The 27,277-nt window shown below is 35.5% G+C and overlaps 1 protein-coding gene across 2 annotated transcripts in view; it reads left to right on the top strand.

The window, feature by feature from the left end:
* Positions 1–7,169, top strand: part of GPM6A (glycoprotein M6A) — a 296,430-nt gene extending 289,261 nt beyond the window's left edge. For both annotated transcript variants that reach the window (XM_047772275.1, XM_047772273.1), the window contains exon 7: positions 5,068–7,169. In XM_047772275.1, the coding sequence (XP_047628231.1) occupies positions 5,068–5,220 (153 nt within the window). In that variant the 3' untranslated portion in view covers positions 5,221–7,169. The remainder of the gene's footprint in view (positions 1–5,067) is intronic.
* Positions 7,170–27,277: the final 20,108 nt, after the last annotated feature.

Genomic DNA, 27,277 nt, shown 5'->3' with positions numbered 1-27,277 from the left:
CAACTTGCCCATAGAGATGTTGATTTACCTCTCATGTCTAATGTCTATACAAATCGTACTTATTTTAATATCAGTAAAAATGGGGGGAAGGAGAAGACTGGGCAAATAAATAAGTGAAAAACAAAGTTTAACCTAAAGAAAGATCATCATTACAATAGAGCAAATATTTGATAACCAGTTGAGAGTTTCAAACACTCCATAATATTGGTAACACTAACAAAAATAAGTAGGCTCACTGGCATTTTTAGATACTAGACTACTCTTAACATAAAAAAATCACTTCTTTAGCATATACACACATGTATTGGTGGGATATTCAAGCTATAGAATCAATTCCTTGATGTACATTATCCTTTTATCGTCCTTAAGTAAGAACATAAAAAAGCCGTACCGAGTCACTTATTTTATTTATTTATTTATTTTATTTTTTGTCTTTTTGCCATTTCTTGGGCCACTTCCGTGGCATATGGAGGTTCCCAGACTAGGGGTCTAATCGGAGCCATAGCCACCAGCCTACGCCAGAGCCACAGCAACGGGGGATCCAAGCCGCGTCTGCGACGTACACCACAGCTCACGGCAATGCCAGATGGTTAACCCACTGAGCAAGAGCAAGGACAGAACCGGAAACCTCATGGTTCCTAGACGGATTCGTTAACCACTGCGCCACGGCGGGAACTCCCCGAGTCACTTATTTTAAAGAATTAATTTATTTTTCGCCACATAAACCTCTGCAGTCTTATGTCATGTTTTCTGTGTCTACCTTTTTTAAAAAATGTTAAGTTAGGCTTTTACTGAATTTTGAGGACCTTGTCTCTTCTTTGTAACTCACTGTGAACTCCAGTTTGTTCACTGAAATGCCAAATGGCAGCAATGAACACGTACTCTGAGCGTCAGAAAGAGCTTTTGCAGCCAAGGTCTTCAGTCCTTGTTTTTGTGTGCTACAATACAAGTAGTTTGGAATTCTAGAAGGCGCTCAGTAACCTCATCAATGGTACCAGCCTATTCTATATACAAAAAATGATTTATTAATTTGGATTTACTTCATTCCTTTACTTATGGTGCCAATACATGGGCCAATGTGTTGGTGAAAGGAATACATTTTTAAAAAATGAGTGCTTTTCTTTTGTCAAAGACTTAAAATAGGAATGCCGAGACAATGCTGATGTGCTGGTGAGCCATTTCAGACCGGTTGTTTTTAGTGACTCCATAAGCACTTTTGTATTAAGACTTGATGTTGCTTCGTTAAAAATGATTTTCAAAAATATCTAATAAAAGTGACTATGTCGGGGCCAAAGAGGATTTTCAGATGTTTTGTTAATTTAATATCGTGCTAATTGCTCAACATTTTAGATTCCGTGTATAAATCTCTGTGTAGGAATTTCACTTCAGGATATGAAATGCTTCATTAAATCATGCTGCCTGATTAATTGGGGGGGATACAATAAAATATAAACAAAGGCCTTATATTCTTAACATAAAATCAGTGCTAGAATATGCTCTAGGGAATCATCCAGATGTTCTGGGAAGCGATGTTCCAAACCTCATGATCCCAAGCAGCACCCAGCCTAGCCTGGCTATGAAATAAAAGGAAACATCTATACATTTATGTCCACATAAACATTCCTGTGTGATGGATAAGTTTCAGGGACATGTATGTTCAGGCAACGTATACCTGTGTATAAGAGGCCCATCGAAATATTTTCTGAAAAGAGGCACATAATAAAGCATTTGTTTGCATTTGCAACATATATGTGTGTGTAAAATTCTGTGTAAAAACACATGCTTTCAGGAACATTAGTGAAAAATACCTGCCTAAACAAATAGTGTTTCAGTGACTCTAAAAATGCTTACTCTGAAAAGATTACCTTATCAAAAGATTTTAGGATAATAGAAAGTTAGATGCTAGAATGTGTACATGTATGTGTAATTGGGTCGCCATGCTATACAGTAGAAAAAAAATTGTATAGGGGAAATAACTATTAAAAAATAATAAAATGTACGCATTTAACAATAAATTTTTGAAGCCTTGAAAAAAAAAAAGATACTTCAACTGACAAATTCCCAATAATGAAGTTTCACTTTAATACCATATACTATGTGAAAACAATGTTTCTGGCAAAAGTCTTAAAAATGCCTGTGCCTTTTGAGTTATATATGCTTACAGGCTTTAAGAATAGATATGACGATGCCAAGATTGGCTGGCTCTATCTAGAGGCTTTGTGAAAGTGTTTAAATTTCATCGTTTACTATTTGTTTGCATGTTTCTGATTTTTAAGTATCAAACATGCATTACTTTTATGAAATAAACGTTTTTTAAAATAAAAAAAGAAAGATGTTCTTAAGAAACTTAGCATAGGTTTAGCAATTGTTGTAAATAAATTTTATTTCAAACAGCAAGCATTTAGATGATTATTTGAAGTATTAAGCATCCTTTTAGATATCTAAAGCATAAATTCCTTAAGAAATAAGTAATATCTAAGTACTGATTAATATCCCAAGTTTAGTTCTTAGGAGACAGGGACAATATAAGTACTGCTACTGTTTCCAGTATTAATACAACTATCATAGTATTGACATAAGCTTATATTTCTTTATAACATACTTTGTTGAAAGCACCATCAAATATTTTACATACATGAATCCATTCAATAGTCATAAGTAGCACCTATCATTAACCTCATCATGATCTCATTCAACACTCACACTATGACTACCATCATTATTTCCATATTGGAGACCAAAAAATTGAGATGAATTCTACTCCACCAAAATATTTCAACCATCATCTATAATTTAAGGCAAGGATTATAAGTGTTGGGACTAAAGTTAACATGTACTCTACTCCATTACTTTTATTATGTTAGGAAGTTCTATCTGCTGCCAAAACAATCAACTTGACATCACCAAATTCCAATGGTCAAGATTTACCTGCTGATTTACCTGACAGCTTGTGTTAACCTAAGGCCAGGTGAAATGTCTGAAGACCTATTGGGATGCACCAATCTCTGAACTAGAGTAATATTGAAATTCTTTTCAGTATCTTATTCATAGAAACTTAATAATTTAGGGGTCATCTTTTCTTAGGCTTCATATAAAAATAAATTCATTCCAGCAGCAAATACTTTAAGTACCTACCACTTGATAAACACTCTGCACAGGAAACAACAAAATGTATTACAAGAATTTTGTTATGCCTTATTTGATCCACATATGTACGGTGATTAAGCTTTCATTACAAAAATGCTGTGGATACAAGAATATAACTCATAGCTCTTGCTTCCTTGTGGCTTACAATTTTTAAGCTAAACAAAATGCAAAATTTCAGAGAAAACGAATCATTCCTAAAAATTCTTATTTGTATACTTATCAATATGTCTCTCTTTCCTATATCATTGTGTCAAAATTGTTTTGTTAATTTCTTTCTGCTGTCTGTTGACCTCCTTCACATGCTACAGTAGTCACCATTTAGAATTGACCTTGCATTCTATATGTCCATTAGCACTTTTCTAGAACCAGCCTACCTCCTGTCTTGACCAATCAAAATTTTAGTGTTCTTCAAAAACTAAAAATAGAACTACCATATCATCTGGCAACTCCACTCCTTGGTATATACCTGGAAAACAACAACAACAACAAAACAATAGCATCCCAGTTTTCACAGCAGCATTATTACAATTGCCAAGACATGAAAGCAACCTAAGTGTCTAACAGATGAATGGGTAAAGATGTGGTGTGTGTATATATAAATATACAGTGGAATACTACTCAGTCATAAAAGAGAAGGAAATTTTACCATTTGCAACAACATGGATGGAGTTGGGGGGCATTGTGCTAAGTGAAATAAGTCAGACAGAAAAAGATAAATACTGTGTGATATCACTTACATGTGGAATCTAAAAAATAAAAAAAAACTAGTGAATATAACAAAAAAGAAACAGACTCAGGTATAGAAAAAAAAAGCAGTGGTTACCAGTGGGAAGGGAGGAGGGGCAACATAGGGGTGGGGGATTAAGAAATACAAACTATTAGGTATAAAATAAGCTACAAGGATATATTATATAACAGAGAATATAGCCAATATTTTGTAGTAAGTATAAATGGGATATAACCTTTAACAATTTTGGACCACTATACTGTATACCTGTAACTTATATAATATTGTACATCAACTATACTTCAACAAAAAATTTTGTGTTCTAATTTACTAAATTGTGGATAAAAAATATTGTCTACCCTTTAAATGCAGAGAAAATACATACCTGACAACTTAGTTTGTCTTTCCTATTCATCTATCAAAATGCACCATTTGGAAAACTGCTTTCTCTCTCATATGGACTATGAAGGACAGAAAGAAAGAAAAACAAATAACTGAGCTCATTGCTGAGTTAATTCAGGTGAAATCAAGAGCTTCATTCATTGAGTTATATTGTTACTCAAGGCAAGTCAGGAGCTTCCTTCTTGAACAGGGCACTATTCTAGCTATTACGAATGAATATAATACACAAAATCCATATGACACAGTGCTTGCTTTCTTGTAGTTTGCAATATAGAGGAAAGTGCAAAGTTCATTGTGTAGAAAATTAACTTGATAATTAAATCCACAGGTTATTGGGGGTTTCCGTGATCCCTCTTTCTCTTGCACAGTGAGCAATACATCAGCTCATTAATTCAAGTTGACTGGCCTCCAACCATATGTGAAGCTGTTTCCCATAATGGATTAGAAAACATAAATATATAATGTATAGTCTACAGTTTGGGTAAATGAGGGCAGAAGGGCAGGAAACATCACATAAAGATTAAAAATATTGGACTAAGACTCTTGGATACATCAGAGTTGAAAGAGAAGAAAGAGATGCTGAAAAAAGTGAGCTGAGATGATGTCATAGCAGAAGGAGTGAGGAAGGAATGTATTTTATTTATATTCTTCATATTACAACAGAAATCATTACATTTTATTAATGAACATTTCTATAGAAGTATATGATTTGAATGTTTCTTTCCTGATAGGAAGGTGTAATGAAGACACAGAACAAAGCCCCAGTATAAATTATCTTTGTCTTTGATTAGGTCCACTACCTTATGGTTCTGTCTGCCAACTGGGCTTATGTGAAAGATGCCTGCCGGATGCAGAAGTATGAGGACATCAAGTCAAAGGAGGAGCAAGAGCTTCATGACATCCACTCTACTCGCTCCAAAGAGCGGCTCAATGCATACACATAAACACCTGCCCGTCCTTTCCACCATTCAGATGAATTGATGTTTAACTAAAGGCCATCCAACCATCCAACCTTTTGAAAAAGAAAATGAAAGTGCTCCTCATCAATGATATGGAGGGTGACTTATGAATCACCTGACTACAAATCTTTGCTGTTTAGCACTTAATTTCCTAATTTGTTAAATTGGTGTAATCAGATCTCTTCTACAAGCTCCTATCCAGCCTTTTTTCTTTTTTAAATTTCTCAAACTCATTTAATAATTCTGTAAGATCAAAGAGACTAACAGTGTCAGATGCAGAGATTTCTTTGATTTTTAACCATTCCATGTTATACATTACACCTTTTGCATTATTTCTTACGTTTTGAAAAGAAAAATAGCTTTTTATACTTTTTAATTTTGATTTCGGTAACTAGTTTAACTACAGGTAACCTTCAAAGGGATCATTGTACATTATGAATAGAACAGAAATGATATCATGATGACTCGAAATATGAAAAACTTGTCTGAAGATCAGTGGCCACATTGCTATAGGCCCTGATTAATGTTTTCATCAATCTAAGGTGCAATTTCTAAATTTGTAAGAGTAGGTTAAAAAAAAGTGCTTCTTATCTTTGTTAACATTGTATTTTTTCTTGATGTACTTAAAAGGTATTTCTCTCTGATTACTCATGTTTATGTTTGAGCATGTAGAAACAGTGATGCTAATGCATGGCTAGTTACCTTTTTAAGATTGTGACACCAGGCTTACCTTTTAAAGTTTAGTATAGAGACAATTTTAAAGGAGATAACTACTGTGGACTACTGGTGAATGATCTCTTTGTGATATAAGCAGTGGCTGGATTGGAACTTTTGCTATGCTAATGTCGAATTACCTTTATGAAGGTGGTATATTAAAAATAAGCACACTAACCCTTCAGACATTGTTTTACCTACCTTAAAAATTTTTAATGGATTGCACCTCTGTAAACTATCCCTCAAATGTGTATGATATATTTGAAAAGGCTTCCATTAATATAATAGCTTTGCTTGCAGCCTTCCAATCTATGTTGGTTGACCTGTAGCATTTTTTAAAGAGTGGTCAGAGGCCACCATACAATGTGTCCTTTCAAAGCGTAGTGATATATTTGTGTTTTTATTTCAAGTAAGTCATTTTAACCAAATGTTCATTCGTATTCATTTATAAGACATACCTGTGTCAAAGGAATAAAAAAAAAAAGCAATCAGTATTATTGGACCAAATTTGGTGTTTGTTTTAACTTTAACTCTTCTTTCGGTTACTTCTAATGCTACAAGAATGCTGTAAAGTGTCTTTTAAAACAATGTAGCCTGACAAGACATTTTTGTCAGTGTATAAAAACTAGGTAGTGTTGTGCACTGATTTGACCATTGTGAAATCTTTTCTCAGTGTAAATGCATTTCTAATAAAATTTATTGAGTGAAACAATCTTTGTACAACGACTAGTCATGCATCACCCATAATTTTACAAGTTCTTGTAGTAGGTGGGGGGGTATTACTAGGGTTATCTGTGGCATGATTATGCATTCTGTAGTATTATTTAATTAATTTGAGGTTTTGCTTCATTTTTTTACACTTAGATTATCTTACTGGTTCAACATTCTCCTGATATATGCAGTATTACAGATATTCAGCAAAAGTATTAATGGGCTTCTTTAAATTCTATATTATAGTGTTTCGGTTCTGTGTCTTAACAGTTTGTGATGATTTTTAAAACTGTCTTTTAAACTTATGTAATGATGTTGATGTTTTTGGCTTTTTTTTTCTGGTATTAGAGTTTGTATTTTCACAAAGAGTGCTTTGTAGCAGGCATTACAATTAATCTGTTTTGTACATAAATGTGCCAACAGCTTGATGGTGGCGTTTTTGAAATGTAGAACAAAGTGCTTGCAAAATGTAATAAATACACTTGTGTACTTTGTGTACTTATTATTAGTTTCTGCAGTGTTTTTTTGTTTTTTTTTTCTTTCCTGTTTTGTTTATCCCTCCTTCCTCTGTGTGTGCATTCTTTCCAATGCAGTAGATGCTATTTCTTTAGGATGCTTATTGCCTCAGTTGAGCTGACCTAACACTTCAATAGTCCATGAAAATTCTGTGCACGGTCTGCAGTCTGGAAAGGCTGGGGGATGGGGAGACGGTGGAGTGGAGTTTGTGGACATCATTTCATTTAGCAAATGATAACGACTCCCAATTTATGCTATTTCCTTGCCTAATGTTTATTGTTCTGTGTTTTCTTTAGCACTTCATAAACTAACAGAGAAACAAAAAAAGACTAATGCAATTCAGAAAGAAAAAGTGATTTCTTGGTCCGCTACAAAATATCAAGGTGAGAGCAACGAAATGAAAAAATATTTATTTTCCAGACTTTTTGTTTGTTTTGGATATAATTTCTTCAAGTCAAACCAGAAATAATGGCAGATAGTAAAACATAAAAAAGATATTTTAAAAAATCTTAATTTTCATAAGGGCTAAGGAATTGTATCAGTCGTCAGTTATTTATGTATTACAGTAAATGACAACTTGGAAATTCTGTAGCCTTAGATTACTAATATCTACAATAATTAATTATAAGTAGATCTGAGGAAAATGTCTTATGTTTTATAAAGCCACTTTTAAGACAATAAGAAAATTATCCTCTATCCAAATCTTATGAAATTATAATTCCTGTTCTTTCTGGTGTTTATGAAATGCTTAGCATAGCAACAATGTAATAAAGAACTATATGTTCAAGAATGCCAACAAAAACAAAAATTTCACACATGCTTTTCAAAAAACTGATCATTATAAAATAATTATAATCTTTAAAAACGTAAAAGTCCATTTGACTTCATAAAAATATACATTTATCTTTAAAATGAGTAATTTCCTTTTGGGAATTCTTTTCCCCTTAACTTTATTGGGTTATAATTGACATATAATCCTTTGGGGAATTGTAAAGCTAATGTTGAGACTAAGGAAATTACTCACTTTGAGATTAAATGTGTGTTGGCCATCTGTGACTTCGGTGTAGTCATTTTAGTTCTTCATGTTAAAATTTAGGCATAGCACAGTCTAATTTTGTCACTCAGAGATCAAGTGACAAAATTACCTTTTGTCTTATTAGTCTTATTTTTGCTTTTTAGACAAAACAAATAGTCATTTTAAAGTAAATTTTATCTAAGTTACCTGATAACTAAAATACACTGAACATGATAAAATTTGAACTGAACTATCATACCTTGAAGAAACCCTCTACTGCATTTTCTGCAAGGTTTTTATTTTAATTTTTAATTTTTAAAAAATTTTTGTTTTTTCTATTATAGTTGATTTACAATGTTCTGTCAATTTCTGTTGTACAGCAAAGTGACCCAGTCATATATATATATATATATATATATATATTCTTTGTCATATTATCCTCCATCATGTTCCATCACAAGTGACTAGATATAGTTCCCTGTGCTATACAGCAGGACCTCATTGCTTATCCATTCTAAATGCAATAGTTTGCATTTACTAACCCCAAATTCCTAGTCCATCCCACTCCTTCCTCTCCCCCTCCCCCTTGGAAACCACAAGTCTGTTCTCCAGGTCCATGAATTTGTTTCTTTTCTGTAGCTTTGTTCATTTGTGATGTATATTAGATCCCAGATATAAGTGATATCATATGATATTTGTCTTTCTCTTTTTGACTTACTTCATTTAGTATGAATCTCTAGTTCCATCCTTGTTGATGCAGATGGCATTATTTTGTTCTTTTTTATGGATGAGTAATATTCCATCAAGGTTTTTAGATAACAGGTCATTTGAAGTTAGTGCAGACACGTGTGACATGCTGCTGGCTCAAATGTAAACATATTTCTGTTCGATTAAATGAGCCTGGGACTTTCAGTTTCTTCTCTCAAAAGTGAATTTCACCTGTTTGATCATTTCAGATTCTTTTGCCCTTTTCCATAAAAATCCATCATATTTGGAAACTGAAAACAACTTAGAAAATAAGTTGTGTTATTTAATTCATTAATAAGTGAATTAGTGAAATAAATAAAATATTAAATGAAATAATATTAAAATGAAACAATTTTTTTCTGGACTATTTCTAACTTGCGGAAACTCATAAGAGAAAATATCAAACAAAATAAAACAAATAAGCAGACAATGGTGGAATGAAAAATAGGAAAGAGAAGAGATTCAAGCAATTCTGCTGTTATTCTTAGAAAGGAGCACTATTATTGGAAGAAATATATTGCATAGGGCATAATTTTAAAAAGAAAGTCAAAAGTACAAAAATTAGGCCAAGAGGAGGTCCTGTTGTGGCTCAGCAGTAACGAACCTGACTAGTATTCATGAAGACATGGATTTGATCCCTGGCCTTGCTCAGTGGGTTAAGGATCTGGCACTGCCATTAGCTGTGGTGTATGTTGCAGCTTAGGCTGACAGCTGTAGCTCTGATTCAACCCCTAGGCAGGGAACTTCCATATGACATGGGTGTGGCCCTAAAAAGACCAAAAAAAAAAAAAAATAGAGCAAGAAATAACAGCCTAGAAAGTGGAGGAAATGGTGCAAAAACAATTGAGACCATAAGTTTTATTTTTATTTATTTTATTTATGGCTGTACCCATGGCACATGGAAGTTCTCAGTCCAGGGACTGAATCTGAGCTGCAGCTGTGACCTATGCCATAGCTGCGGTAATGCCAGATTCTTTAACCCACAGCACCAGGTGGGCTGGGCATTGAACCCATGCCTCTACAGTGACCTGAGCCACTGCAGTTGGATTCTTAATCCATTGTGCTACAGTGGGAACTCCCACCAGATTTTCTTTTCCCCAGCATTTTTTGCCTTCTACTCAAGGTACTTTAGCAAACACTCAACTTCCAGTTCCTACAGAATAGAACACTTTTCTATCCCCTAAAAGTGGGGACAGGGCAGTAGAGGAGCCGGCCCCACTAAGTTGCCCAGCATTGATGCCATTTTTAACTTTTAGAGAGACATTGCAATAGATCTGCTTTTTTTATTTGTCTCAGTAGCTATTTTTGTCTCTTGGGGCCACCTTGATAGGAATGTGGTTTCCCACCACAGATCCAACCCCCTGAGAGTCAGCCCCTCTGAACCATATCATGTAGATGGAAAAGAGCAACAATTAAAGGGATGCATGAAGAATGGGGCAGGGGTGCTGCTGTGTGGTATTTAGGGTCCTGAATAAGTGTATGTAAACACTAGATTGGTTTTATTAATTTTGGGGGTAAGTCCAGAAAATACTGATACTTTTTTTCTTAAAAGGATTTATACAAGTTGTCACAAATCAATTAATATTCTCATTTTGAGTGATTCCTTTGTTAGTGGACATGCCAGTGGAGTTTTGCCCCTGTGCTCTGATAAAAAATACACGTGACCTAGTTTTGTACTTTCTAGTAAATGGACTGTTAGAATTGGCAAATTTCTTCTTTGGGGGATCTCTTTTTTATTTTTTATCTCCAGCATCAATTAACCTCTCTGTGAAATCTATTCATCTGCACTTGAAATCTTATACAGTGTATATAGTACAATCTAATCACTATATTGTGAAAGATATGGTGCCAATCTAGCCCTGTGTATGAAGGGAGAGGATTTCCAGAAATAAGCAATGAACTTTAAGGATATTGAAGGGAAACTTGAATAGCTCAGCAGATTAGCAGAAGTTAGAAGTATCACTCCCTTCTCAGCTTCCCATTCACCTCCACCCTGAGTGACCCAACAATACAACACAAAGTTCTCCAGCCTCTGAGGTTATAAACTACACTTGCTTTTCTCTTTGTATGAGACATTCACAATGATTACCGCATTCACCATCTTTCTTACTAGTTTATTTCTGAGCAGGACAAGGTCAGGTCTTAGAAAACAATATCCAAAATGAGAATTGAGTGTTCTTGGCATGTGAGTGATACTTACAAGACAATGATTTTCCAGAATGACGCCTTCATGGTTTTAAAATAATTGTATTTTCCAAGCCACCTAGATTTTACCTAGGCATTAGTACACATAGTAGATTAGTAATAACAATGTAATAAATATGAATGATATAAAAATCACATTTTTGAATGTACGGTGATGGTATTTATAAAAGTTGACACAATTTTAAGATTTTTTTCTCATTGGTTTCCTAATTTCCACTACTAATATCCAAGAATCATCAAGTACTTTCTATGTTTCTACAAACAGGATAGCTCTTGATTTATACAATAAGTATAAATACTTGAAATAACAATAAAAAGAGGTTTCAGCTAAGCCAGGTGGAAACTTAAGATGTTAATGTAAACACACTGTTGCTAAATTAGTTACAGAGGGTAGTACCTATTTCTCTCCTCCAATGGTTTGTCCCCAGCCCCACTCCAACCTCTCAATCTCTAATTGAAACTCATAATTTCCAAATTGTATGCATTCAATCTTCGGCTCCCATTTGCTAGCTTTCTACCTTACTTACTCCCCTGGGACCAGACATCTGTTCATCTCCTCTATTCTACAGCCCTTCTTTCTCATGTCCTCAGCTCCTTCAGGTACTAGCTTATATTGTATGGTCCATCATTGTACCCACCCCCTTGGCAAGTGCTCACACTTTTGACTTTGTCTCTTCCTTAAACCCAAAAGGGAAAATGCCAGCCCTGGTTTAATTCATCTTCTGTCCATGTCTGAACCAATATAAATAAACATGGCTAGAGAAAACATATGCCCAGCCTGACCGACCTTACCTAAATCTAGGTGAGCCCTAAGGGCTATCTACAAATTAACTCCATTTTCTCTAGAACAGGGGTGACAGCTTTTTCTGTGAAAGACCATATAGTGGATATTTTAGGTTTTATGGGCCATGAGCTCTCTATGGCACCTTCTTAATTGGCATTGTATTGCACGAGCAAAAGGTGAAATATGTCAGTAAATGGGCATAGGGAATTTCCATCGTGTTTCAGTGGTAACTAACCTGACTAGAATCCATGAGGATGCAGGTTCAATCCCTGGCCTCGCTCAGTGGGTTAAGGATCTGGTGTTGCTGTGGCTGTGGTGTAGGCCAGCAGCTGCAGCTCTGATTGGACCCCTAGCCTGGGAACTTCTATATGCTTCAGGTGCAACCCTAAAAAGCAAATAAATAAATAAATAAATAAATAAATAAATAAATAAATAAAAATAAATACATAAATGGGCATAGCTGTGTTCCTATAAAACTTTGTTCACAAATAAATGGTGGCCTAGATTTAGCCCAAAGGCCAGAGTTTGCTGACCCCTGCTCTAGAGCATTCATCATTTTACATCCTCTGGATGGTTAATATATCACAGTTTTCTCTTATCAAACTTCCAATGCTTTCTTTCCATTCATAGTTAGAAATTGCTTCCTATTTCAGGGAGAATGAGAAACAATCAAAAGAACATCTCCTTGATTTCCTATCACTAATCTATTAATCTATCTGTATCATTATCTGTTTTTTCTTTTTCCAACATGAATGAATTGCTCACATTTCTCAGGCCAAACATACTTAATAGAATCTAAATCCCATCTTCTCTCACCTACTCAAGGGTAGATATCACTTCAGCAAATTTTCCCTCTGTCCAATCTCTCCTGAATCATCGAATTTTCACTCTCTGATAGTTTATTCCAATCTTAAAGCAATCAAGCAACAATAACAACAAAAACAAATACATTCCCTGTCTCGATTCCTCATCTGTCTACATCCAGCCTATTCCTTTGCTCTCCTTAATAGCTTATCCCTTTGAAAGAGATGTATAATCACCTCCACTTAACCTCCTATTGTTTTATCTTAAATCCCTTATCGTAAGTCCCTTGGACTCAACATTCCTTGGAAATTAGTCTTTTCAGGGTAACAAATGTCCTCCAGATTGCTAAATCCAATGCTTAGTTTTTAAATATTTATTCATTTTTTATGGAATATTTATTGAGACTCCACTAGAGTCTTTTAAGGCACTAGGATATAGCAGTGAATAAAATGTGAAAAAATCTTTGCCCTTTTGTACCTTAAATTCCCATGCAGAGAGTCAGATAGTAATAAAATAAATGAATAGGATATAAAGTATTTTTGAGATGAGAAATGCTACCGAGAATTATAAATCATGTAAGCTACTCAGGGAATGTTGCAGGGTTGGGCTAGGGTTAAGAATCTTCAGAAATCTTACTGAGAAGTTAGCATTTGCGTAACAAATCAAACTCTGCTGATTTATCTATTATCCATCAGCAGACCTCTGCTTGGGCCAAACCATAAATTACAGCCTCTAAACCATGCTCGGAATAGTCAGATTCCTTCAGAGAAAAAGCATTTGCAGATTTTCAGCTCAACTTTGGGATCTTCTTCCCTCTCTAGAATTTTAGACCTCTTAGTTCTCACTGCTTCTGTAGAACCCTAATGCCAATTTTTAAATGATTACTTTAATTGTATTATTGTTAGAGATAATTTCAGCATGAACATTGATCTACTATAAACTATTTCAGTTTCACTTGAAGCAAAATTCTTTTGGAAAAGTTACACATGTAGGTAAATTTTTTTAAATGATTTGTTTTTCTGTTCTTAAATTCTTTAAAATTAAATTGATTCTTCAATATTTAATAAAATATGTATAATAAGATATAAGACAGGGAGTTCCCATTGTGGCACAGTGGAAATGAATCCGACTAGGAACCATGAGGTTGTGAGTTTGATCCCTGGCCTCACCCAATGGGTTAAGGATCTGGTGTTGTGTGAGCTGTGGTGTAGGTCTCAGACATGGCTCAGATGCTGCATTGCTGGGGCTGTGGTGTAGGCTGGCTCCTATAGCTCCGATTTGATCCCTATGGGAACCTCCATATGCTGTGAGTGCAGCCCTAAAAAAGACAGAAAGAAAAAAAAAGATATAAGACAACAGTAGTACTAAGGACAGGAAGATAAGTAAATGGTATAATACTGTCATAAGATTTGTAAGGTGCTTACAATACATATATGATGTGCCGAGATCAGCTCAGCAGGATGGGGCTGAAGAACGGGTGCTGTGAAACTTAAAGAAAAAAGTTAACATAAATCAAGACACAGAGGAGTTCCCGTCGTGGCGCAGTGGTTAACGAATCCGACTAGGAACCATGAGGTTGCGGGTTCGGTCCCTGCCCTTGCTCAGTGGGTTAACAATCCATTGCCGTGAGCTGTGGTGTAGGTTGCAGATGCGGCTCGGATCCCACGTTGCTGTGGCTCTGGTGTAGGCCAGTGGCTACAGCTCCGATTTGACCCCCAGCCTGGGAACCTCCATATGCCGCGGGAGCGGCCCAAAGAAATAGCAAAAAAAGACACAGAGACATTTCTCTTAAGTAAAGGTGGGAACTGGTGGACTCAAGGTCTCAGGGACCAAGAGCACCACCTCAAGAAACCACACTGCTTTTATTGTGCTCTTGAGGATTATGTCAAGTGAGGAGGGGGTTGTAGATGCAGGATAGAGGTTTTTTTATTATTTTAAAAGTCACATAGCAGGTTGCTGATTAAGCTTTTACTCTGGCCTTTAGGCATTTAACAATCATTAGCATTTGAGGAAGCTTGTCGTCAGCTATCTATGCTTATCATTCTAGATCACCATTGTGCTCCTGCAGACTGCTTGCCTATCTGCATCAACCTGGTGTGCCTAGGTGTGCGCCTCGGTTCTCCTTGCTAATGCATATCCAGCTAACGACCCCTCATAAACCCCTTGGGGCCATGAGGCTCCTCTTTCTCTTATTCTCGAGAGGACGTATCGTGGTGTGCAAATGGCATGCCAATCTGCACAGGTCCAGAGTGCCTAGACCAATGCATTATGTCCTCATTCAGCTGACCCTATGAATAACTTATGCCTTTAGGTCTTTGTTCTTAAGCTTAAGTCATTTATCAGCACTGCAGCAGTCTTTCAAGCAGGAAGATGGGCTAAAGTAAAGCAGGACAAGATGGAGTTTTCAGCATAGAAAATAGAAGCAAAGAGGCTAAGAAAATATTGTAGAAACATGTCTCACAACAATGATGTAGTATAACAGTCACTCAAGATGGAATGTAATAGGGAGTTCCTGTTGCAGCTCAGAGGATTACAGCCTCAACTAGTATCCATAAGGATATGGGTTTGATCCCTTGCCTTCCTCAGTAGGTTAGAGATTGGGTGTTGCCAGGAGCTGTGGTGTAGGTCACAGACACAGCTCAGATCCGAGTTGCTGTGGCTGTGGCATAGGCCTGCAGCTGCAGCTCAGATTCAAATTTGACCCCTAGCCTGGGAACTTCCATATGCCATAAGTGCGGCCCTAAAAAGCAAAAAAAAATTTTAAAAAAGATGGAATGTAATACATTAATTTTGCATACTGTTGACAGAGCAACTTAAAAAGTACAAAGAAATAGCTAAAAAAAACTGTATAAATACTGAATTATTAAAAATATTAAACTTAAATAGAAAGAAAGAAGGAGTATAAGACCAGAGGAATTAAAAGATGAATAGGAACCACATTTTAAGGTGGTTGACTTAAACCCAAGCAGATAAGCAGATTGATAATTACATTAAAAATAAATGGATTTTCAACTCCGATAAAGCCAAGATTGTTAGACTGATGAACAGGAAGCTCAATTTTATCTTCTTTACAAGAGATACACATTAATATAAAGAAAAATGCAGGTGAAATGGGGAAAGATACACAATGCAAGCACAAATCATAAGAGAGCTGATCCTACTACTTCAATAGTAGAAAAACAGACTTAAAATCAAGAAACATTACCAGAAACATAGAGAAATATTTCATGATGATTAATGTCATGTTTTAAGAATATAAAAGCCTTAATGTGCATGCTTCTAATAAAAGACCTTCATACACATGAAGCAAAATTTATAGAACTGAAGAGAATAACAGATTAATTCATAAACAGATAACAGTCCATTTAAAGCAGTTAATAAAGTAGAAAAGAAATCCTTGGACCTATGGAAGATTACAGAATTATCAACCAAATTGACTTAAATGACATTTTAAAAACATGACCCTAAACTATCACATGGTATGTATTCTTTTCAAATGTTTGTGGAACATTTTCATTGGTAAATTATATGGTGGAAACAAGGAGCTATTCTCTTACTAATTCTATTCAACATTGCACTTGACAGAGTTCTAGTCCATTTCAATATTTCAAGAAAAAAAAAGACACAGATCAAAAGAGAAGAAATAAAACATTTTTATTCCTACATGACCTGGTATTATGCAGAAAATCACTAGAAATCTACAAAATATCTCAACTACAACGAACAAGTGAGTTTATCAAGGTTGTAGGATACAAGGCTAATATTAAATTTTCAATTATATTTCTATATACTTTCTACAAACATTGGAAATGAAATTTAAATAATACCATAACATCATAAACTCTAAAATACTTAGGAATACATTTAATAAAAAATGTATACTTCTATAATAAAAGCCATAAAGCATTATAGAAAAAAATTTAAGACTGAAATAAATGATAAGGATATACCATGTTTGGGGCAAGAAGACTCGGTGTTGAAATTCTTGTCACATTTTTGAACAGAAATTTAAAACCAATTCTAAAATTAATATGAAATGCAATAGAAAAAAATAATCGTCAAAACACTGAAAACAGAAAATGAAGTTGGAACATTTATACCACTTCAAGATTTGAAGGCTCTCATAATAAAGATGTAATTTTATTTATTTTATTTTATTTTATTTTTTTGCTATTTCTTGGGCCGCTCCGTGGCATATGGAGGCTCCCAGGCTAGGGGTCGAATCGGAGCTGTAGCCACAGGCCTACGCCAGAGCCACAGCAACGCGGGATCCGAGTTGCGTCTGCGACCTACACCACAGCTCACGGCAACACCAGATCATTAACCCAACCTCTTGGTTCCTAGTTGGATTCGTTAACCACTGCGCCACGACAGGAACTCCAATAAAGATGTAATTTTAGAGTTACAATGGACAAATATTCCAATGGAATGGGATTTGGGATCACAGTAAATTTATATAATACAAATTTATTGGAGTTTATATATATGACATAGTATATATATAGAGAGAGAGTGTGCGTGTGTGTGTGTGTCTGTGTGTGTGTGTGTCAAGGGTTTGTTGACAGGTGCCAAGGTGCCCCAATAGGAAAAATCATGCATGAAAATTAATCTGAAGTGGATCACAGACCTAATCATAGCTACAAGTATATAACTTCAAGAATAAAATAGAGAAGAAAATCTTCCTTACATTTGGATAGACCAAAATTTTTAGCCAGATTCTCAAAGCCCGAAATATAAAAGGAAACATTAATGGGTTAGATGCTACAAAATTAAAATCTTCAACTTGTCCAATGACAAGGAAATGAAAACAAAAGATACAAACTATGTACTCATTATGCATGAGTCAAAGGAATTATATTCAGAATGTGTAAAGAACTTCTACAAATCAAAAAGGAAAGGTAAATCAATAAAACTGGGCAAAGACTTTAGCAGAAACTTGATAAAGATGTCGATGGCCAACAGGCACCTGAAAAGACGCTCAAGATCATTAATCACCAGGGGAATTCAAATTATATCCAAAATAAGATATTATTTTATACTCATTAGATAGCTGAAACTAAAAAATTTTCAACACTGTTTTGAAAATGTAGAGCATCTGTAGTTCTTATAGATTACTGATAAGAATATAGTTGGAAATTCCTTATGAGCTTATACATCTGTCTAGACTATGAATGTTCCACTTGTCTAGATCTTACTCAAGAGAATGAACTCATGGGTCCATAAAAAGACTTGTACAAGAATATCTGGAGCATATTTATGGATTGAGAAGGAGAGAAAAAAACTCTGACTGCTGCCATCTGGGAGGTAGCTGGTCTGGCTGTTAGAGGTTTTCTCCAAATGAACAGAATTTTAAGGAATAGCAAGTCAGAAACAGTCAATCTATGCCCATGAAGGAGCAGGACCATTCCAGAATTTGGGGGGGCAAATCCAAAACAAAAACTATTCAAACCAATCTCACAAAAACTCTGCTTCTCCTTCTCATTGCCAACTTAAATGAGTGCTGCTTCTCTGCCACCTGACCTCTAATATCTGCTAATTCTTCCAGCCTTTTAGACACAATTTATTCAGATCCTCAATCACAGGATTGTCCTCACTTTCTGACAGCATCCAATCCAGAGGATGCATCTTTGAACATTGCACTGAATCTCCCAAGCTAAGGGCAAATCCTACTACAAGCCTGTGGTCACTGTGCAGTTATCTATTGCTGCCTGAAAAATTATTCCAAATGTGGTGGCTTAAAACAACCTTTATTATGTTTCTGTGGGTCAGAAATCCAGGCCAAGAATATCTAGACCACCTTGATTATCTGGCTCTGGATCCTCTTAGAAGTCTGCATTCATCTTCTTTGCTTGCCTGGCAAAGATCTCCTTCATAAGCATCCTCAGTCTTTCACAACCTTGTCGGCAGGATTTGTTCCTCGTGGGCTAGGCTCTTGACATGTCACTTCCTCACAAGCTGTTGAAGAAGCTTTGAGAGGTGATGGAAGTTCCCAGATCTTTACTGGAATGGTGGTTGTGGGTGCAAATGTTGTCAAATGTAATGAACCTACACACTTAAATCTATGACCTTCACTTTGTGTACATTAGAGGTAATGATTTGCCACCCCTAAAAATTAATTTAAGCCAAATGAAAGGTAAAAGAAGGAAAAGGCAGATTTTTGGGTCTCTGGATTCCTATCTTGTTCCTGCTATGATAATCTTGGAGAAGGTAATAATCCCTTTTTGTGTTAGTGTCCCTATCTGTGAAACTGAAATTGGAATAAAATAGCACCAACTTTGAAAAGTTTGGCAGAGTAATTTCTGTGAAGTAGCTGAGAGATGATGAAATCTTCTCTTGTTTATGTTAATTATGTCACTATAATGATTTGAATTGGAAGTTGAAAAGGACTGTAGAGATCATTTTTAAATTTCTCATTTATAAACAAATAAACTCAGAGACATTAAGTAAATTGCCTAAGAATTTGCAATAATGTATTAAACAACGGTGTATTATATCTCAGGTTTTCTTTCATTATGATTCACATAAGTTGAGGGGTGACTGAAGTGGGTAACATCATATGATCTTTTCTTTGCTTCTGTGACTTCTAAGAACTCTGGGCTGTTTCACTGTGGATATGTAGCCCTCCGTAAAAACAATTAAAGGCACAATATACCTAAATATATTGAAATGGTGACAGCTTGTTTCTTATTACAACTATTACAACTATTTCTGCCCAAACAATAATTTCAGCTTGTTTCTTATTACAACTATTACAACTATTTCTGCCCAAACAATAATTTTAGCAATTTACCATTTTCCCATCCTGTTCATGAACTGAAGGGGAATTTATGTGTTTACAATTTATAATATTATGCTAAGAAGCAAAACAGTTGGCCTTCATTGCAGTCTTTTTTTGTAAAGTGGTGTTTAATAATTAGGGAATTGTATCTAGTCACTTGTGATAGAACATTATAATGTGAGAAAAAGAATATAAATATGTATGACTGGGTCACTTTGCTGTACAGTAGAAATTGATAGGACGCTGTAAATCAACTATAACAGAAAAAATAAAATAAAAAAAACCAAAAATTAGTTTATTTCAAATGGCAATTATTTTACATAAAAAATAGAATGTCTATTTTTGAAGGAAAGAATTCCTTCCTCATGTGGTCAGCAATAATGTTCTATGAAGGAGTTTACCAACCATTACCATCAATTGTGGTTGATCGGTCTATACGTGACCACATATATCAAAGAGTATCCCTTTCTTTTTGTTTTGTATAAAAAATATCTTGTATTTTAGCCCTTAGTTTCAAAAACATTACAAAGGCATTGGGAAAGTCCCATGTCTTGGATTGAAAACCCTTTGATTTCTTCATATTTTTCATGATAACTTCATTTTTCATGAATAACTTCAAATAACTTCAGATTTTTCATGACAAAGAGATTAAACCACCAAACAAAGACTTCCAGTGATGAGTGAATTCAAATATCAAGAGTTAGCATGTAATCTGATGTCAATGTAAGCTAATTTTCAATGTAAGCCTACTTTTTAAACCTTTTTTTATTCTTCATACTTCAAGATGAACTGTAGAACCATGGTCAGAACCCAGTGACAGAGTAGACCTGCAACCACCTGTACTTGGAAAAAAACTTATGCTCACTCCTGATCCTTTTATTACAGTGGCTCAACCTCTGTGATCAATAACATATGTGTGTCTATACTGCCATCATATCTAATACTTTCAGAACCCTTTTCAGTTGAAAGATACTTGGACATTTTTTATCACTTTCCTGTGGGGTAATTATTTTATAGAATTTATATCCTAGGAAACTGACACCAGTAGTGTTAAATGAACAGCCTTTAGATAGATCTGTAACTGATTGGGAAATGCAGACCTGAGGTACCAAGTTAACATACCATTTTATTACATTTCTATTTTTGCCTCATTATTTGCAATTAAAATTGTGCCTGAGAAGATGTTAACTGTGGTTTGTTAATTTTCTTTAGTGTACTTTATAGCCCTTGAAGAATGAGAACCACCTCCCGGAATGTTATGCTGTCAGGGTAAGCTCATCCTCTGCTATAAAGTACTGATCTCTGGGACAGTACATCAATCAGCTAAAAGTGATTAGGTCTCTGATTCATGATAACAGAGATAATTTGAATGTGCCTGCTATTTGGTAGAGCTTTGTGTTGGCCAAAAACAATATGCTCTGAAGCAGTATTTATCTGCTAGTTTTCTCAAAGTGTATTGGCTTAGCCATGTTAACAGTTTGCTTATTTACTAAGAGATAGGGTCTATAAAAACTGTTGTTGGGTTTGTGTACATCTTGATTTTTGTTTTATAACTTTAGAGAAACATTTCTAACTAGAAGTATTCAGTGACAACTTTCTGCTCTCGTTTTGTTGATGACAATCTTTGTGAAGAGGAGAGGGTCCTTTGGTGTTGGCATAGAGATAGTAAAAAGATCAATGGTGGCCAGGGGTTGGTGGGGGAGGGACGAATAGGTGGAAAGGATTTTAAGGGAAGTAAAACTCCTCCATATGATACTAAAATGGCAGATACGTATCATTGTAAATGTATCCAAATCCACAGAATGTACAACACTGAACTGAGTCCTAATGTGAACTATGGGGTGGTGATGTGTCACTGGAGTTTCAGCAGTTGTAACAAATGTACCATCTGGTGTGGATGATGATAATGGGGGAGACTGTGTGTGTGCTGGGGTGTAGGTTTATGAGAAACCTCTGCTCTCAAGCCAGAACTGCTCTGAAAAATAAAGTCTATATTTTAAAAAAGTAAGTAGTAATAGGCAGACTAGGGGAGTAACCAGAATTTAAGTACTCCTAAATTAGAGGTGATTTTACCTAAACGTTTTTTTTTCCATTCATTATCCTTGCCTTGGCTCAATGTGACTCCATATTTGGAAATGGCATCAGCATGGATTGAGAGAAAGCTCCAGGGAGCCCTCCAGCTCTGGTTGGAGAAGCATGAAAGGTTTCTCCTAACACCAGAGAGAGTGAGGGAAATACCCTACTCATTTTCATTTTCTCTGCTTTCTCATGCCCTCACTCCCTAGCAAGCCAAGGGTGGCAACAGTGGCAGCCTTGACACTGGTGCCCCTCTTGCAAAATAAAGGAATTGTTGTCTCAAGAGGATGGCGTGATCGGCTGTTGCACTTTTAACGATTTCCTGTCCTCACTGCTTGACTTCGGATGCGAATGCAATGACAAAGAAATGCTGAACAGAATGAGGCAAAGAAGTCCTCAGCTTTCTGGCTGAAGACCAGGAAGGAAAGTCCCAAGGAAATGTATGAACACTGTGTAGAGAAAGAGAAGGGGAATCTGGGGAAAGTGACCCATGAAGTCATCATGAGCTTCTAGGCTCAGCCCGAGGTGTGCACATGTGGGTCTCACCCCAGAGAGATGTATGATGGGAATGACTAGCCAATGGGGCCCTGCAGTACAGCACAGGGAGGTCTACCCAAAATTTTGTGATGGTCTATGTGGGAAAAGAATCTGAAAGAGAATCAATGTGCATACATGAATCACTTTGTTGTACAGCAGAAATTATCACAACATTGCAAATCAACTATACTTCAACAAAATTTTTTAAAATGAATTGAAAAAAAAGAGATTTATGATAAATCCCCATATCGATTCCAAAACCCACAATGGGATAGACTTAGGTCTCAGCCGGCCCCAGTTCTGAGTAGGTGGTTTGGAATTCTGCTTCCTCCCATTAAAACCATAAAAATCTTGAAACAGTATATAAATATACATTCACCCAAAAATCCATTTTACATTTTTACAGGATGTTGTCTTTATTTTAGAACTACATTTAGTGATATTAATTTGAAAGGCTGTTGAAATGCTATGAACAAAAAAATTAACTCAAGAAATTGGATTATACAAGGATTAAATAGGCACAAAATATTTAACAACAGATTGAATGTTCAAGCCTTTTTAAAAAGATGAAAACCGTGGTTTTGGCTCTGGGTGGGATATGAGCAGAGGCTAAATGCTCCATGTCCATGCAAGAATCTTGGCTTGTTTTCTTATCTTAAATAATATGACTTCAAAACTACTATAGAGTTTCATTTTGAGATGATGAAATCTCCTTTAATAAATGGAAAACAACAATGGTGAATACTTTGGGCCTTATCAAAGTATGTAATACGAAAATGTTTATCCTCTAGCTATAAGCAGGAGCTAATATGAAGCCAATTATATTTTAAGAAGATGAACTAGGGAAGAAAATCAAACTGATGGTAAAATTCATTAATGGTGAACAAAAATTGTCACACACTCAGACGATAGATTGATCAGCTCATGAAATTGGTGATAAAACATAAAAATGAGGTACATATTAAATTGAGCCCTAAATGAGCTGTGAGGACATTAGTGTTCATTCTCTTCCTTACAGCTAATTTTAATATCATCAGAGAAGCAATACAGAATATGTACTAAGTGTTGATATGGGGACCGGTTATGGGAGTATTGATTTTTTTTTAATGATTATCATTATTGCCCAAACCGTAACTCCATATATTGATGCTTACCATTATGAGGCACTGCTGAGAGTTTATTTTTGTTATGATATCCATTTTGTATATGAGAAAACAGAGATAATAACTTGTTTTAGGTCCTATTAAATGATGGTGCTGCGTTCAGAACTACAACTGCCTGATTCCAAATTCCCAATAAGAACTCTGAAGGAAATCAAGGGAGGACTAAAGGGTGAAGTATATATAGCCTGAGAGAAAGAAGATACTATGCTCTAGCCCCTGTATCAATCTCTCTAAACTGTATTTTCCCTTCTGTAAAATGGAAAAATTAATAAGCATTCTTTCAAAAACAAGGCATAACTATGATCAATGCAAAAACAAAAGATTGCAAATAGATTGAGTGCCATAATAGGGCACATGGGACTGGAGTTTCTGTCCTACCATTAACAACTAGAAAACTGGACAAAACATGAAACAATCATTTTCCAACATTGGACCCAGGCAGCAGAGTGCTGTGATCTCTGACATAGAGGAAGCAGATGAAATCAGCTCTGTATTTGCCTCAGCTAACTGTTTGGAAGTCATGGCACAGGTTCAGGAAAATCAAGCAGTAGCGATCAATCAAGGAGATAGAGACTGGCGTTTGAGTCAACCAAGGTGACTTCACTTTGTGAGGGAGGTTATCTGAGAGGAGTGAGCTTCACAAACAAAAGGCTCTATGGTTCAGCAGAGAAATATATGGAAGCATTCAACTATTGATCTGCAAATGCATAAGAGGGGAACACCTGAAGAAGGGGGAACCCCAGACAACAAGGGACAAACTTTTCCTGAGTCACATGCAGTGCAACTTAGGATCATTTGTGTTTTCACCTGCCCAAATTGAAAGACTTTATAATAAACAAACACTAGGTGTAGTCCTCAGAAAAACATCAACTCCACAATGGGCATCAACTAGCCCTGGACCAAAGTTTGCTTTGAATCAACACTAAACAAAGCTTAAGAGCAAGCCTGGGAGTTCCCATCATTGCTCAGTGGATTAAGAACCCAACTAGTATCCATGAGGCCAGGGATCAAACCTTGCTCAGTGGGTTAATGATCCAATGTTGCCATGAGCTGTGGTAGAGGTCACAGATGCAGCTTGGATCTGGCTTTTCTGTGGCTGTGGTGTAGGCCAGCAGCTACAGCTCCAATACCACCCATAGCCTGAGAACTTCCATATGCTGCAGGTGCATCCCTAAAAAGGAGAAGAAGAAGAAAAAAAAAAAAAAAACCAAGCCTGATTCAACAAAGGAATATGCTAATCTTATCAAGATCATGCAGGTCATTCACAAGGATAAACTATATTCTGGGCCATAAAACACATTGTCATACATTTAAAAGCAGTGAAATCAATCAGAACGTGATTGGTGACCACAACAAATTGACCTAAGAGTCAATAATAGAAAGATATCTAATAGTCTTTCCAAATTTGGAAATAAAATAGCATGCTACTATATAACTTACAGGTAAAAAAAACCAAAAAACAAATTTTGAACATATTTTGAACTGAATGCAAATGAAAATACAGCTCATTAAAACTTCTGGGATTCAGGTGAAATAGAGCTTATAGCATTAAATCTTCATGTTAGGAGATATGAAAGGTCTTAAAGATTTAATCTTCTGTGTTGAGGACCTAGGAAGAGAAGAACAACTCAAACATTAAGTAAGCAAAAATAGTAACAGCAGAAATCAATAAACTCAAAAGTTGGTTCTTACATATTTACATCTATGACCGATTCATTTTGCTATATATCTGAAACTAACACAACATTGTAAATCAACTATACTCCAATAGAATTAAAATTTAAAAATCTAAATTAAAAAAAGTTGGTCCTTTGAGTAGATCAATTAAATTGATAAATATTTATCCAGGAAAAAAAAAAGTGTATAAATTACCACAATCAGGAAAGAAAATACAGGCAATGTGATAGATTCTATAAGAAAGATGATAAAAGGATAATATTTTAAAAAATTACATGTCAATAAATATGATAACTAGAATGAAATGTGCAAATTCCTAGAAAGCTACTAAGCTACTAAGAAGCTATTGAGAAACTGCTTAAGAAGAAATAGGTAAACTAAATAGCCCTATGTAAATTGAGGCAATTAAATACGTGGTTAAAAACCATCCCACGGAGAAAACTGAAGGCTGCAATTGTTTAAAAAAAAATAAGTAATGCTAATTTTGCACACATTTTTCCATTAATAGAAGAGGAGGGCAGCAGTGGTCTGATACCACAATCAATTACAAGCAAAACAGGACAAAACAAAACAAAGACAAACATCTCTCATGAAATACAGATGAAAAAATGCTTCACAATTTTAGCAAATTGAATCCTGCAAAATATAAAAAGGAATAAAACATTATGACCAAGTCTGATGTATCCCAGGAATGCAAGGTTTGTTTCACATTCAAAAAATCAAACATTTCCATTCACCACATTAACACACACAAAAAGAAGAAACATGCAATTTTTTCTTTTTTCCTTTTTTTTCTTTTTAATTTTTTTTTCTTCTTTTTTCTTTTTTCATGTTAAAGCTACACCTGTGGAAAATGGAAGTTCCCAGGTTAGGGGTTGAATCAGTGCTGCATTCACACCACAGCCACAGCAACGCAGGATCCGAGCTGAGTCTGCAACCTACACTATAGCTCAGGGCAACACCGGATCCTTAACTTGAGGGAGGCCAGGGATTGAATCCGTATCCTCATGGATACTGGTTGGGTTTGTTTCCACTGAGCCACAATGGGAACTCCAATATAGATTTATTTTAATTGATACAGGGCACCGAATAAAATGCAACACTCATTTGTGATCAAAACACTAAGAAAACTGAGAATAAAAGGAAGCTGTAAAGTTGATAAAGAAGACTTAAGAAAAACCTATAGCAATGATCACACTTAATAGTGAAAAGTAAATGTTTTGTGTGAAGATCAGGAAAAGGCAAAAATGTCCCTTATTACCATATCGTTTCAACATTTTAGTAGAAGTCATACCTGGTGTATCTAATTTTATTTTTAGGGCAATTTTAAGTTCATAGCAAAATTGAGAGGCAGGGACAAAGATTCGGAGGGCTAATTCCTTGTAACTGTCGTGCCTTGGTTCTGTGGGCACCTTCTAGGAGCTATAAGACTAGATGTTCATGAGTTAGCTAAAATGGTGTGTGAAATGTTTTTTTGCTTTCAGTGGATCACCAACTTAAAAACAATATTATCCGTATTATCCAATCAAAGCATTTTTTCTGTAAATAAAAGTTATCAGTTCTTCTAAGTATCTTTTCCTTCAAGATAATATTTCCTTCAAGAGAATATTTGAAGCACATAGAGAAAATGAATAGTGTCACAAGGCTTGGCCATCTTCAAATGAATCCCTTGCTCAATATGGTTGGTTATCTGGGCTCAGTAACTAATGGGTTAGTTATTTATAGCTGGCTATTTTTCCAAATATTTCCTTTTGCTTATTTTCACCAGTCTTTCATCTGTTTTATTAAATAATGGATACACACACACAAACACACACACACTTGTCATTTTACTAGCACTAATGAGTCTTATCCAACACTTTGTCAATATCATGTTCAAAAATATTCACAAAGAATAAAATGCAAGCTACAAGCCTGCCTAAGGCTTTCACATACATACAATCTGTGGATTTTTTTTTCTCATAGTGCACACGAAGAGTTATTATCTGATCAGAACAAAATTTGTGAGGTAATGCAATTTAGCCTTCCGCTAAAGAAACTAGACATTTTTCACAAAATCCTAAACACAGTGTGAAGGCAGATTGAAAACAAAATGGATGTGAAATCTGTTCTCTGCTGCTCCTCAGAGCTGTGTGTGGAAATGGGCTCACCCCATCTGCTCTCTGTCTGAGTGACAGGTCTGCTCGGGCCAAGCCTCCATTCACCAGCAAGAGGGAGAAAATGTTTCCGGGTGCACACAGACACCCCTGATTTCTTTTTGCGCCACCCCTTAATGTACTTCCTAAAAAATGAATACATTAAGCGAAGAAACCGCT

This window comes from Phacochoerus africanus, chromosome 3, assembly GCF_016906955.1.
Source record: "Phacochoerus africanus isolate WHEZ1 chromosome 3, ROS_Pafr_v1, whole genome shotgun sequence".
NCBI classification, from domain to species: domain Eukaryota; kingdom Metazoa; phylum Chordata; class Mammalia; order Artiodactyla; family Suidae; genus Phacochoerus; species Phacochoerus africanus.
Note: the sequence above shows the minus strand (reverse complement) of the source record. Positions and strands in the feature narration are given on the sequence as shown.